The 14,524-nt window shown below is 37.6% G+C and overlaps 1 protein-coding gene across 1 annotated transcript; it reads left to right on the forward strand.

The window, feature by feature from the left end:
• Positions 1-301: 301 nt before the first annotated feature.
• LOC146626968 (5-hydroxytryptamine receptor 3A-like) lies at positions 302-12,544 on the forward strand. Its single transcript, XM_085361544.1, has 10 exons — positions 302-352; positions 4,962-5,115; positions 7,526-7,566; positions 7,675-7,784; positions 9,184-9,353; positions 9,464-9,621; positions 11,262-11,472; positions 11,541-11,666; positions 11,824-11,897; positions 12,311-12,544. The coding sequence occupies exons 1-10, from the start codon at positions 302-304 to the stop codon at positions 12,542-12,544; spliced, it is 1,329 nt and encodes a 442-aa protein (XP_085217670.1).
• Positions 12,545-14,524: the final 1,980 nt, after the last annotated feature.

Consider the following 14,524-nt stretch of genomic DNA (forward strand, 5'->3'; position numbering starts at 1 on the left):
TCCCAAAAGTCCAATAACTGGAATTTTCAGTTCTTAGATTGATGGACCTTTAAGTGGGGACACTATACAGTGGTAAACATGGCCCTGTCTCAGCATTTGAGTTGCTGTCATCAAGTTCAGTTAATGGATCAAATGCACTGAAAAGGCTGTTTTGTTGGGATCAATAGAGGACAATTACTGTTGTTTTTTACATTTGCCCTGCCCTCTTTTAGGGCAGGGCAAATGTAAAAAACAACAGTGATAGAACAGCAAGCATCTCGAGAAACCAGAGGACGAGGATGCTCATTAATCTCTGAAAGCCATGATGATAGCAGGTTTCTTCTTTCTGATCTTCTTCACAGGTAAGCTGATAATTCCATCTAGCTTCATAGAGCTGACTTATGGTGCTTTTAAAATGTAAGTAATCAACACTTTATTTTAACTTCATAAAAGTAAGTAGTAAGTATGTAGTTCAGTATGAAGTCTGTTTTCCTCTGAAACCAGCCATTTACCACCAAAGAACAGAAATATCCTTTTGATAAATTACACATTTTTCCGGCTCCTACTAAAACCAGATTTTAAAAAAAGAATATTAATGGATCAGGGCTTTTAAACACATTAATAAAAACAAAATGCATTTATGGGAGGAAGACAAAACAAAAAGCAAGATATTTGATTAAAAATTCAAACGTGACAAGAAAGTAACAAGAAAAAGCACAGAATAATGGCATGGAAACACATAGGGACTTACTAGATGCTTACTGATTACACACAGAGTAATCAGTAAGTGAGCAGGGGGTAAACAATACACAGCTGAAATCAACAGACAATGGCAGGGGAGGAAATAGAACTCCATGTAAGACACCGGGGACAAATAATTATGAACATTTTTCAAAAGGATGTAAACAACCAAGACTAAATAAAGCTTATCTTAACCATGCTGTTTAAAACAAGAGATAGTGTACACTTGGGAACAAAGCAGACATGGAGACAATTAAAGCAGGGCAGACATTCACGGAAGAAAGTGTGAAAAGTCTTTGTTTTGTCTTTGTTAATCTGTCTTTGTCACTGTAATGCTGGGGTTTGTCGATCACTTTAAAATGGACGGTGTGGAGGAGGGGTTGTTTAATTGAGGTGCACAAGTGGTTCACCGAACTGACAGGCTGAAGTTAACTCTGTTCCCTCTAAATGTGCTTTTTGTTCAACAATTTAGCTGTACAGACCAAAAGTGGAATCAGCTGTCAAAGTATATCTCTACAAGATGCGATCAGTACTATTATAAGCAATTTTAAGATATGACTTAACCACCATTTATATCAGGATTAAGTCTTTTGCTAGTTATACCCAACCAGTTTATAACATAATAGGTTACTACATATAACTACACAACCACCTTAAAACTCTACAATTTCTTTGTCTCCAGCTTTGTCTTTTTCTCCCCGTATACCAGCACTGATTTAGAGCTTTTGTCTAAATGACAACATCATTCAGGACAACACTGCAACAAGAATATAAGCCTTCATTGGAGAGTATCACCATTAAATCAAGGTTGCCTTTTCATTCAGCTGCCTCTCAAACGCACATAAAACCTGAAAGAATAAACTTATGTTGAAACCAAGCACACCATTGTTTTTCTTGTGACATTACCAATAAGTTTGATGTGTCACATGGCCCTCTTCCTATTGAAAACTTCTAAATGGCAACTATGGTCACCACCCATCTTGAGGAGTTTGCCCCCTCACATATACTAATGTGCCACAAACAGGACTTTAATATCACCAACCATTCCCATTTTACTATGGTGTATCCATAGTATATCCATAGTATCCATATAAATGGCCCACCCTGTATAACGCAAATGGAAATTAAATGAATCATTAAGTGAAATACAAACTATAAAGGTCCAAAAAGAATAACTGTGTAAAGCTATATCTTCCTTGGCCTGTTCAACAGCCAGGTCTGGCTGGAGTTAAGAGAATTCATGGGGTATATTGTATATTGCAGCCAATATTTCCACTGCCTTTAGCACTGGCAAAGGTCAGTTAAAAATTGCGTACATTTGAATGAATTCAAGGTATAAATTCATCACCAGTAACACAATAGTAAACCCTATTAGAAGTATGAGTTTGGTAAGTGGGGGCATCTAGAATTGTATAGAAATATATATATAATGTTATGGAGGGCCTGGCATCATCTTGTGCTTTATTTGTGTAATATTATATCATGTGATTTCGCTACAAGAAGTAGCACTGTGTATAATGAATTAAGAAATGGGATGAAGTGAAATATTCCATGAGTAGGGTTTACTTTCTTTTTTTTACCTCATCCTATAAGTTATATATTTTATAAACTCTAAAATTACAAATGTTACAACATTTAATGCAGTAGAAGTGTATGTTTTTAATCACTATTTAACGAAACATCCAGATTTCATTAATAAAGGGGAAGAAACTGACATGTTCTTGTACTCTTTTCTGCCAGGTGGAAATGCTTTCACTGTAGAGCTACACGATGATCAACAGATGCCCAATGACACCATTACTACAGGTACAGAAAGAGCACTTCAGAAGTTGTCAGGAATTATAAATATATGCATTTTAAATTAATTATCTAGCCAGTTAGCTTTTCTGTTTTACAAATGTATTCATTACTTCTTTTGACTATTTAGATTATATTATTAGATTATATTTATTGTTTATATTGTTAATTTAGTACTTTCTATAGTAAGAAACAGTATATATGTCATGAAGACAATACATGTATATGAGAAACCTGTTTGTCACACACATATATTTCAGATCATCAAGCAAATACAACATTAACATTACACAACAATAACCAGAGTAACTACAAAATGCAGTTTTTAAATGATGATTTCAGGAGGGGGGGGGGGGGGGGGGGGGGTGTAAGTTATGGACAACCTACCTTTGTCCCACCCTCAGCAGCAAGAATTGCAATCAAGCGTCAAGCAATCACTGTGGGGGAATTTGGGTTCACTCTTCTTTGCTGAGTTGTTTTAATTCAACCACACTGGGGTCTGATTTAAGTCTGGATTTGCAGTATGCAACTCCAAGTCTTCATTTTATTCTTTGAGCCATTCAGAGAAGTTGGATCAAATACTTCACAGTCCAAGTCTGGTGGCTAGAAATTCTCATTTTGGGTAGAAAAGAGAATTTATGGTTCTATTGATGATGACAAATAAAGCAGCAAAGCAGCCCCAGACTGTCACACTACCACCACCATGTTTCACTGTTTGTAAGATATTGTTGGAATAGGACCAGGTTTGTTCAGAGAACCTTTTTTCCCCTTGATGCATTTCTTATTTATTCAGGTTACTGATCAGAAACAAGTAAGTGTGACAAATATGCAAAAAACTAAGAAATAAGATGGGAAATAAAGACTTTTTCATGGGATTCTACATACATACAGTTGTTATTTACACTCATCATATGCAACAGTATCTATTTATTTATTCCAGGTGGAAATGCCTCTGGTTTATTGCCACAAGATGTTGATCAGCAGATATCCAACAGGACCTTTAACAGAGGTACAGGTCTATTTTTAAATACATGTGCAATAATTTGCTTTCTCTGCCAATTTATTTTTGATTCATTAAGCAGACTATCTGAAAATAAACTTCAGATTCAGTCAAAGATTCACTTAAATTTTGTGAAAATAAACTCTATTTATAATTTTCCATATTTTGTTGTACATGACTATCAACAATGAAGGGTAATATGCAGAGTGGTAATGATTAAGTTGATTACTAATCCTTGCAATAATCCTTTCTGTCATCGTTGTATTTTTACTCAGTTGTATATAGTATTTGTATTTGTATTCTATTTTTATCTTATTGTATATTTATTTTATTTTATTCTACTGTATATAGTATTTTATTTTATTCTATTCTGTACAGTTGTGTACTGTATTTATTCTTATTGTATTCTAATTTTTGCCTCATAACTTTTGCACTGTCCACTTCCTGCTGTGACAAAACAAATTTCCCACGTGTGGGACTAATAAAGGTTATCTTATCTTATCTTACTAAAGCCAAGCTATTTCTTCCCCCCTAAGGACCTTGAGAAGCTGATTCATGCATTCATTACTTCGAGACTAGACTACTGTACCTCCCTTTATTTTATTTTGGTCTCCCACACTATTTTCTTAACTGTTTGCAATTAGAATAGATTGAATGCCTTTATTGTCACTATACACTTGTACAATGAAAGACAGAGCATCTCCTTCTCAGTGCAAACATGCTCGGGGGGTCTGCAGCACTACATACATATGGACAGTATTAACAGAGAAAAAATATATGAAATGTAAGAATATAGAAGCCAGTTTTAAAAAGCAATATGTAATAAACAGTGTTATGTATATACAGTTGGGTTACATAGAGGATATGAACAACCAGGTGCCAGAATGAATGATCATATTACTCCAGTTTTAACTAGCTTACACTGGCTTCCTGTGAAATTTCGTATTGATTTTAAAATTCTTTTACTCACTTATAAAATTTTAAACTGTATGGCACCTAGCTATTTAACAGGACTTCTCCATTTGTGTAACCCAAAAAAGCACTAAGATCCTCTAATCAGATGCTCTCAATGAAACCCAGGTCTAGCCTGAAAGCCAGAGGCGATCGTGCCTTTGCTATCGCTACACCTAGACTATGGAATAATCTCCCTGTTGCCATTCGTACTTCTGATACTATTCAGTCTTTTAAATCTTGCTTAAAGACTCATCTATTTACTTTGGCCTTGACTCAAGTTAGTTGATTATCATTTGGCAGGCTTCTATGTTTGTCTTGTGTTGCTGTTGTCTCACTGTTGGTTCTTGCTCTTAATTTGTGAAGCACTTTGATCGACATTGTTGTTGTTTTTACATGTGCTTTATAAATACATTTTAATTTTAATTTTACTTAAATTGTATGGATATCATCATCAGAGTGTCTTGATGCTGTTTCAGAAAAAGAAGAGAACAATAATGGAAACTGTGGTTATAACGATGTTGTAAAGTTTCTAAACTTGAACAAAGGCAATGATAACTACACTCTGACAAGGCCTGTGAAAAACTACAATACTGTTACAGAGATATCACATCTAATGAAAGTTTTTGGGATCCTAGATATGGTAAGTAGTTTCTATTTTTGCTCATGAAGCATCATTCCCTTCTGCCAAACATTAATTCTTTACTCTAGTTATTTGCTATTATTAATGCTCTATACTTATAGTTATTATTATTAGTTAATACTGTTGTGGGTTGTCTTCAGGTTTTGGTCATCTGCTTGCACTCTGAAGTTTAATGATGAGAGATATACATTGCTATGTTTTTAGAGCCCTACAAATTTTGAATTTGTATTTTATACAAGGAAAGGTATTGTGTTTTACATAAGGATGGGTATCGTTTAGGTTTTATCCGATACCAGTGCCAAACCAGTATGTTGCCGGTGCTTAAACGGTGCTCGAACCGGTGCTTAAAGAATGGAGAACACAAACTTTGTCCAAAAACCTCTCATATTTAGCTGTTTTGTGTAAAAAGATAAGATAAGATAAGATAACCTTTATTAGTCCCACACGTGGGAAATTTGTTTTGTCACAGCAGGAAGTGGATAGTGCAAAAGTTATGAGGCAAAAATTAGAATACAATAAGAATAAATACAGTACACAGCTGTACAGAATAGAATAAAATAAAATAAAATACTATATACAGTAGAATAAAATAGAATAAAAATATACAATAAGATAAAAATAGAATACGAATGCTATATACAACTGAGTAAAAATACAACGATGCCAGAAAAGATTATTGCACTTAGTGTTATTGCACATGTGTGGATGTGTGTGTTTGTTCAGTTAAAGTCTTTGTTGTGGAGTCTGACAGCAGTGGGGAGGAAAGACCTGCGAAATCTCTCCGTCCCACACCGTGGGTGCCGCAGTCTCCCACTGAAGGAGCTGCTCAGTGCTGTCACAGTCTGCTGCATGGGGTGGGAGACGTTGTCCAACAGGGATGACAGCTTAGCCGCCATTCTCCTGTCACTCACCACCTCCACTGGGTCCAGAGGGCATCCTAGAACAGAGCTGGCCCTTCGGATCACCCTGTTCAGTCTCTTCCTGTCCCCAGCAGAGATGCTGCCGCCCCAGCAGACCACACCATAAAAGATAGCAGAAGCCACCACAGAGTCATAGAAGGTCTTCAGGAGTGGGCCCTCCACCCCAAACGACCTGAGTCTCCGCAGCAGGTACAACCTGCTCTGCCCTTTTCTGTAGAGGGCGTCTGAGTTATGAGTCCAGTCCAGTCTATTGTTCAGATGAACACCAAGGTACCTGTAGCTGTCCACAGCCTCAATGTCCATACCCTGGATGTTCAGTGGTTGCAGTGGAGAATGCTTGTGCCTGCGGAAGTCTACCACCAGCTCCTTGGTTTTACTGGCGTTGATCTGGAGGTAGTTCAGCTGGCACCAGTCCACAAAGTCTTGAGTCAGTCCTCTGTACTCCTTGTCGTCCCCATCAGTGATGAGGCCGACTAAAAAGATAACAATGTTAGCCTTTTCTGCAGCTATAGGGCATATATGGTATCACTCTTGGCTGGAAGCAGTGCTTAAACAATGGAAAAAACACAAACTTTGTCCAAAAACCTCTCATGTTTAGTCGTTTTCCACTTTTTCTTTGGTCATTTTAGCCTTTTTGGTCAGGGTGAAGGGAGTATCTGCCATTAAAACAACAAGACAGCCACATGTAACTATGACGGTGTTTGCTAGTTCACCTTACATGCATTAATTTAATAACGTGGTTAGCCTACTCAATGTAAATTACACACGAACAACATTAAGCTACTCCCCCAAAGAAGAACAGCTACTGCTGCCATCATCATCCGTCATCATTTCTGCTACACTGGCAGGGCTACGGGCCAGGAGTCTCCTCTTCGGGTTCTTGGGGGATGTTGATAACTCCGGGTCCGATAACAGGCACCACACCCGCAGTATATGTGCTCGTCGTTCGTCGTCAGATTCGAGGTGTTACCTCCTTTGCACAGTATCACAGTATCACCTTAAAGCACTTGTTGCAGGCTGCTGAGTTTGCATATTTTGCTGTGAAGTACAGCCAGACTTTTGACCGCTTCGCCTTGGGCATTTTTAATCTGTAGCTCTGCTCTAAAAGAACGTACGCACCTGGGCCCGCCTACTATCCTTGCAAAGGTAAAATGATTGGCTAGAATCCAAAGTGCATGACATCTCAGGAAAAAAAGGACCGAAATAAAGCACCAAAATGTGCGCTGCTTTTCGGTCTGGTTACTACTGTTTATGTCAGAACCGATACTGGTACTCATCCCTAGTTTTACAGCACTTTTGTTAGCTACAGTTTGCTAATTGCATCGCTGGCAAGATATAAGATCCACTATAAATAAAGAATTGTTATTTCCATCTGGAATAAAAATTATTTGGGTCTGTTTTTGGGACCTCTTCACCATTTCTGTGACCACATATGGAATACTCAGGCACCTAGTCTAATCTAGCGTCACCCTTGATTTCTTTGCACACAGAAAGAAACCGAACAGCTCTTCATTTCTTATATTTGGGTATTTTTGGTAAGTTTTTCATTAGAAATACACAATTTCAAGCTATTGTTGAAATATGGATTTCATCTGTTTTTCTTGCTTCCATCCCTCCCTTCTCTTTTACAAAACCTTGTGTAGAGATGGAAAAATGAGCACATTTCTTGGAACCCAAAGGAATTCTGTGGACTTGAATCCATAACAATTCCTACTGAACTGTTATGGATGCCAGATTTAATTATCGAAGAAATGTAAGTTTAATATTAATATGCTTAATATTTATATTCTATCCATACACTCTTAGATGTAGAATAGGAGAACAGAATAAAAATAATCCTTTAATTGTCCTACAAGGGGAAATTTGGTTGTATCAGCAGCAAAAAAAAACAAAACACACATATACAAAAAGAACAGGACATAGGACAGAAAACGCAATTTTTACATATTTACATCATGGACAATAGTTACCAGAGCAGAGCAGAGTACAGTACAGTTGTTAAAATTAGCGTACAGATAGTGTGCAAACAGAGCAGGATAGTGAAAGATGTTTAAATAGTTACGAATATTTAGAATAATTAGAAAAGTGCAGATTGTGTATTGTACCTGTGCATTAAAAAGTAGACATGTAACTTACAATAAGTTAGTGTATATATAGGCTGAGAAAAAGTAATGTGCAGTTATAACAGGAGAAGCACTGATGTAAACATCTGTGTTTGTTGGGAGCAGTTTTGATTGTACAGTCTGACAGCTGCACGGAGGAAGGACCTGCGGAAACGCTCCTTCATGCATCTAGGATGCAGCAGTCTGTCACTGAAGGAGCTCTGCAGTTCAGCAACATTTACATGCATGGGGTGGGAGACTCTATCCATCAGAGATGTTATTTTGGCCAGAGTCCTTCTGTTTCCCACCACCTGCACTGAGTCCAGGGTGCATCCCAGAACAGAGCTGGCCTTCCTAATGAGTTTATCAACACAATTGTCTATAAAATTCTGAGCTCCACCTAGGGGGGCAGTAGTCCACAATAGATAAACAAAAACAAGAAACACAAGAACAACTATTAAAGAGAAGTGGTAAATGGCCTGTATTTGTATAGCGCTTTTACTAGTCCCCCCTAGGGACCCCAAGGCGCTTTACACAGCCAGTCATCTACCCATTCACACACACTGGTGGAGGCCTACATGCTACAACTGTAGGCTGCCCTAGGGCGGACTGACAGAGGCGAGGCTGCCATATCGCGCCACCGGCCCTTCTGGCCTGGTAGGTGAAGTGTCTTGCCCAAGGATACAGTGACCGAGACTGTCCGAGCCGGGGCTCGAACCGGCAACCTTCCGATTACAAGGCGAACTCCCAACTCTTGAGCCACGATCGCCCCGCGAATAAAAAAGGACTCGGTCACTTGGTCGGAATGTATTCACATTCACAGACCCACCAACAGTTATGGTGATGCTGTAACATTGTTATTTCATGGAAAAAATATGAAAACTGTGCCTACACTTTGTGTTAAAAAAGAGGGGGGAGACTGTTAGAAAAAAAATTTATTTATAAAATGTGCTGCTTGCTTTTGCTTTAATTTCATTTCTCATGGTCTATGATAGATGCTATGGAATTGCACTATACCTCGTGTAAAATTTGTTTTTCATTTTCATTCAGGACAGAGAAGGATAGGGCTACTACAAACCCTTTTCTGACGATTTATTCAAATGGCAACGTCTCATTTAGGAATGATCATGTGGTAGTAAGCACCTGTAAGATGAATGTGTACAAATTCCCCTTTGACATTCAGAGCTGCAACCTCTCCTTCAAGTCAATGACACATACTCGTGAGTTCATAACAGATTTTGTTTTTCTTGGTCTCAGGTATAGACATCATCAGATACCACGGCATATTTTTCTTCCTTACTGATGTGATTACTGCATTTTCCCACTTCAGCTCGAGAAATAAATTTGAAAACACTGGAAAATGATAAAGTGATAACAAGGTGGTCCAAAGACTTGATAGAAACACAGGATGAATGGGAGTTCCTCAACATTACAGTCAACAACCAAACCAGTGATTTGGACTCATTTCAATCTATGCTTGTTTACACTGTAAGTATTTTGAAAACATTTATCCACTTTAGCCACACAGCATCAAGCCAAACCATATTTCTAGTTTAATTCATTTGTCATGAAAACAAAGGTAATCCATTGTGTAGCTTTTTCCCCCCGGCAGCTTTCAATTCCTAGGTTTCTTCACCACATTTATGATTACTGACACCTACTTCGGTTGCCGCGTTCTTAAGCTCCAACAAAGTAATTTTTGCCCTGTTGATAAAAAAAATGGCACTGGATACTGAATGTACCAAATGTTTATTTATTGCTGATTATTACTTTAATGATTATGGGAAGAAGTATATTGTCAGAAAAGTCATTGCGTTCTAATAGTATACTGCAGCAATTCTACAAAACCAACTAGATCAGTATCAAATAAAATGATTATTATAAGATTTTTTTTAATCCAAAAATATTTTAATGTTATTGAACCTCTCCCAGATGGAGAGCAAACAGCTGGCAAATAATCTCATCCTCACAGAGGATGTGATCAAACAAGGTATTGTGCCAAAACGTGATTGTCTGCCAAAACATTAGTACAGGAATGTTGTTTGTAGCTCAAGAATCAATATAATTCATCAGAGATACATTTGATATTTGTTTCACATATTATAGGCCAACAAGTCATTAAATACAGGCAATCACGTTTTGACAGATGATCGCTTTTGGGCGATAGCCTGGTTTAGCCTGGTTAAGCTTTCAAAATAAACTCAAGATGTTGGGTTAGTTGTTAAATATGCCCAAGGCTAATCTAACAACTGGTCCCACAAGAAGACCAACCATATGGGAAATCATTTGGTAAAGCTCAAGCAGGGAGTTCAACCAACAAGGAGCATTGTAACAAAAAGTGGGAGTAAACTTAGAGTGAATGGCCTGCAGGGTACAATCCATTTGACTAATCTGCTGTGAAGTTGGCTTTAGTTGCTGGACCAAAGCACCGAGAACTTGGTCATACTCACCTAACATGGCCCCATGACGGGTATATGGACTGTTTCCAAGTCTGCTGGGCCTGGAGATTGGCCGGGTTGTTCTATCATGGTTACTGGTGAAATAGACTAAGAGTTGGGTTTATTTACAGAGGGGCACATTGGGGCATAGGCAAGAGATACCAAGGGGCACCAAATGGGTGCTGGCAGCCAAGGAAAGTCTGTAAGAGAAGGAAATAAAGTGTTCTGGTGCCAACGTGGCTGCAGGAGTTGGTTACATCCATTCAAGATATTTGCAATTCCTCTAGATGCTCCGCAATGCATTTCAGCAGTGTCGCATTAAGCAAGTCTCGCTTCATGTGGCTTAAATTACAATCCGGTCTATTTTTTATGGAAGCTGAAGAAGGGCAGGAAGCCAGTCATAGGGCATTGAGAATTTGGTGATTTTCAAAATAAAGGTGCTATACCCATGTATACTATACTATACTTTCTCTGGCTTTCTGAAACATTCTCAGTGTAATTTGAAGTTGTGATGAGGACAGAACAAAAGTCAGTGTCATAAGCATGAAGGTGATTTTTCTCACTCAGCGTTCTCTGCATTTGCATCTTTTCTCTGTGCACACTTGTTTTTCCTTATTTACTTTTTGTGCCTGCCTTAATAGTTAATGCAAAGTAGAAGGATGATTAACCACTTGACACATGATTTCACAGATTACCATGAAGAGGAGATCTGTCCTCTACATTGCCAATTTCATTCTGCCGATCCTCTTCTTCTTAATTCTGGACTTGGTCTCCTTCCTGATCTCAGATAGTGGGGGTGAGAAGCTCAGTTTCAAGGTGACTGTCCTGCTTGCTGTCACCGTGATGCAGCTTATACTCAATGACATTCTGCCGAGCTCTTCAAACAAGGTTCCACTTATAGGTAAAGAAGACGAGTTTATTTGATGGAAGACATTAGTTAATCACATTAACACAACCTACTCTCCTCAGCTCTCTACTGCGTTGGGGTTTTTACTCTGATGCTGCTCAGCCTCTTGGAAAGCATTTTAGTGATGCATCTGCTTGATAAAGACTCTGCTACACAAAACAACAAGACAGATGGTGACCAAAGCCTAAGTGAGTAGCACTTAAAACTTAAAATGCTGTTTTTACAGGTGAGCTTAATCATAACAGTTATTCTACTTTTGGATCTAAAAGATATCATGTATGCAAGTTTACATTTCTGGTTATGGTTTCAATTATGTTGCTTTTTGTGTTTAATATGTCATTCCAGGGATGAAGAAATGTTGTCACTGTGCACCTGTATATGATGCATCGCCTGATGAAACAGAATCTGTGACCAAAGAGGTGAGAATTAACACGTTTTTAGGAAGAAAAAAAACCATATAAAAAGTTGTCATGTTGCATGAAAGTTAAAATGTGTGTTTGCATATCAGTTAAACTATTATTCCAGTCACAATGGCAACAAACCAGTTTTTAAAAAGTACCAGCAGTCATTTCACCATACATGTACTGCAGGTAAAATATTAAACACATCACCAATTTTCTAAGTAAATCTTTTTTTAAAGGTATTATTGATATGAAATTCTTCGCAGATGTTGGTAACAACCCATCCAATCTAAACTGTAGCTGCCCACAAATAAAGTTATATATTTCCTTAGAGATATGGTTATGTGTAAATTAATACTTAATTTATTTCTGTATATAATTTGCAAGCTTGTTCATTTCCTTCTTAAAAAAATAAATCTATACTTTTACAGGATAGCAGCAGCAAATTGATGGAGGCATCCCTTAATCTCAAACAAGTCTTAAATGAACTGGAAGAGAACGGGAAAACAATGAATCTGCTTGGCAGTAAAAGGAAAGACGTGAAGTCTGGCTACTGGACTAGAATAGCTAAAAGAATCAATAAGATGTTCTTAATTTTTTATATCACAACACTCACTGTGTTTTTGGGAACTATGTTTTCATTGTGGAACAGTGAAAACTACTAGGGCTGAAGTAAAAAGCAAACAAAAAAAATGAAGTGATTAAGATCAACATGAACTTATTTTTAATGTGTTCACCCCTGCTGTTCTTTCCCATTGGTCCAAATAAAACCCGTTCTATTAAGGTGCAGGTTGATGATGGTTCACAGTAATTTACTTTAAAACCAGTCAGAAGTGTTTAAAGAGGATATTTACGGATGGAGCCCTACTCTCAAAAACTGAAAGGGATGTAACAGTGTCTGTGAAGCTGGACTTAAGAAATAACTGCTTAAAGTTTTAAAAGGATGTTTAGCACCATCTTCTGTCAGTACGGGATGTTATGTCACCAGGTCGGTCGGTTGGTTGGTTGCAGCAAATACACTTACATTACTTTATCTTAGCTAACTAGTGACAGAATTGATAACTTGGAGGAAAATAAGGACACTAAACCTAAAAATCAGTTTAAGGGGATCAGTTTCAGGCTGCAAGAAACCAAGGATATACTGTCCACTTTGACTGTCTTTGTCTCTAGCAGTATTTGGCTCCTTGTTATTTGACTAGTTGCACTGAAAAGGGAAAATCCAGTGGTTAGCTGTAATGTAACTAACAGCTAGCAGATACTGCATGTTAGCTGCAATGTAATATCAGGTCCTTAAGCTTCTTAGTCATTATTTTTAGTTTGTATTCTGTTTTTGGTTGGTGTTAGAGTTGTTCTTTATATTTGATTCTTTTCTTTAGTTTAGTCTAGCCTCTCTAGTATTCCCTCCCATCTTATTATCTACTCTATCTCTGTCTTAGGTATTAATGTTGTGTTATTTACCTTTAATCCTGCTGGCTTGCCTTTAAAGTCTGTTTTTTTTTTTTAGCTCCCTTTAAATAAGGTTTATAACATATTTACACAATGGGTGAAGTTAAGACAGTCTAACACGTTGTTTGTGTTGTCTGGTATGCAGTGGAATGGTGAATTAACTTCTCCACTTCTTTTAAAGATTTTCTTTAAGCTCAGTTAAACTTTGTATTCGTTCAGACAGGAACTTGAGCAATGTCTGCCTATAATGGAATATTTCATTTCATTAATTTTGACACCAATTACTGATCTATGTACATGTTTGACAAGTAATAAACAAAATGCTAATGTTCTGCCAATTCTAACTAATGAATATATTTAAAGTACAGTGTATTGGAAGTGTAGATCTTTTATGACTTGTGTCAAATATGGTAAATGGACTGGATCATAAATAGTACTTTCCTACTATACCTGAGCAATCAAAGTGCTTTATACAACTTGCCTTATTTAGGCAAAAGAGAAGGCAACTTGGGGTTAGGATATTTAGCATGGAGCAGCCCTGGATCGAACCACCAATCTTCCAACTAGTAGATGCTCTACCTCCTGCGCTACAATAGCCACGCTTGCTTATTTCTGGCAACATCAAGCATTGTAGCTCATGTTTCCTGTAAATCTATTTGCTTCCTAGATACTTTGTGTATTAGCATGAAATAATCAGTCCTGTTATCTGGTTCTAAAAATGTAAAAAATAAATAAATAAACTTCTCCTTTCTCTGTATGTTTCTTGCACAACTAACCCATCTTTCCAGCAAATTTAAAATTACCGATGAGACTGTCATGTTAAAGTGGCTAGCTTCATCTATAAAATTAACATATTTACAGACTAGTCCAAACTTTTGATGTCTATAACTAACCCCACTTCAAGGCAACTATTTAAATTGTTAAAAGTTGGCTAAGGTTTAAATCTGGGGGTGGGGACACTTGGGGGGCATTGGGCTGGAGGCTGGCTATACCCTGGACAGATATCCAATCTGACATCAATTTGTAGTATGACCTGATTAAATATCATGCATTCCCCTCCAATACTTTCCAATCATATGAAGCTGCGTCACTATCATCTACAAGGGCATTTTACACCTCACACATGGCTTATGTAATGCTTCAGTTCATGAAGAACAGTCTCTGCAACACCACTGAGTCCGTAATCCTCAGATATAGTA

This window comes from Diplotaxodon limnothrissa, linkage group LG8 (genome assembly GCF_057381915.1).
Source record: "Diplotaxodon limnothrissa isolate DT_005_m linkage group LG8, D_limnothrissa_male_GT1.1, whole genome shotgun sequence".
NCBI lineage: Eukaryota > Metazoa > Chordata > Actinopteri > Cichliformes > Cichlidae > Diplotaxodon > Diplotaxodon limnothrissa.

Excerpts from the sequence above, each read along its gene's own strand:
- LOC146626968 (XM_085361544.1), top strand. The coding sequence starts at position 302 with ATGATGATAGCAGGTTTCTTCTTTCTGATCTTCTTCACAGGTAAGCTG. Across the intron at positions 5,116-7,525 it reads TGGGATCCTAGATATGGTAA|AAACCGAACAGCTCTTCATT; the intron begins GTAGTTTCTATT and ends GCACACAGAAAG. Across the intron at positions 11,898-12,310 it reads CAGAATCTGTGACCAAAGAG|GATAGCAGCAGCAAATTGAT; the intron begins GTGAGAATTAAC and ends ATACTTTTACAG.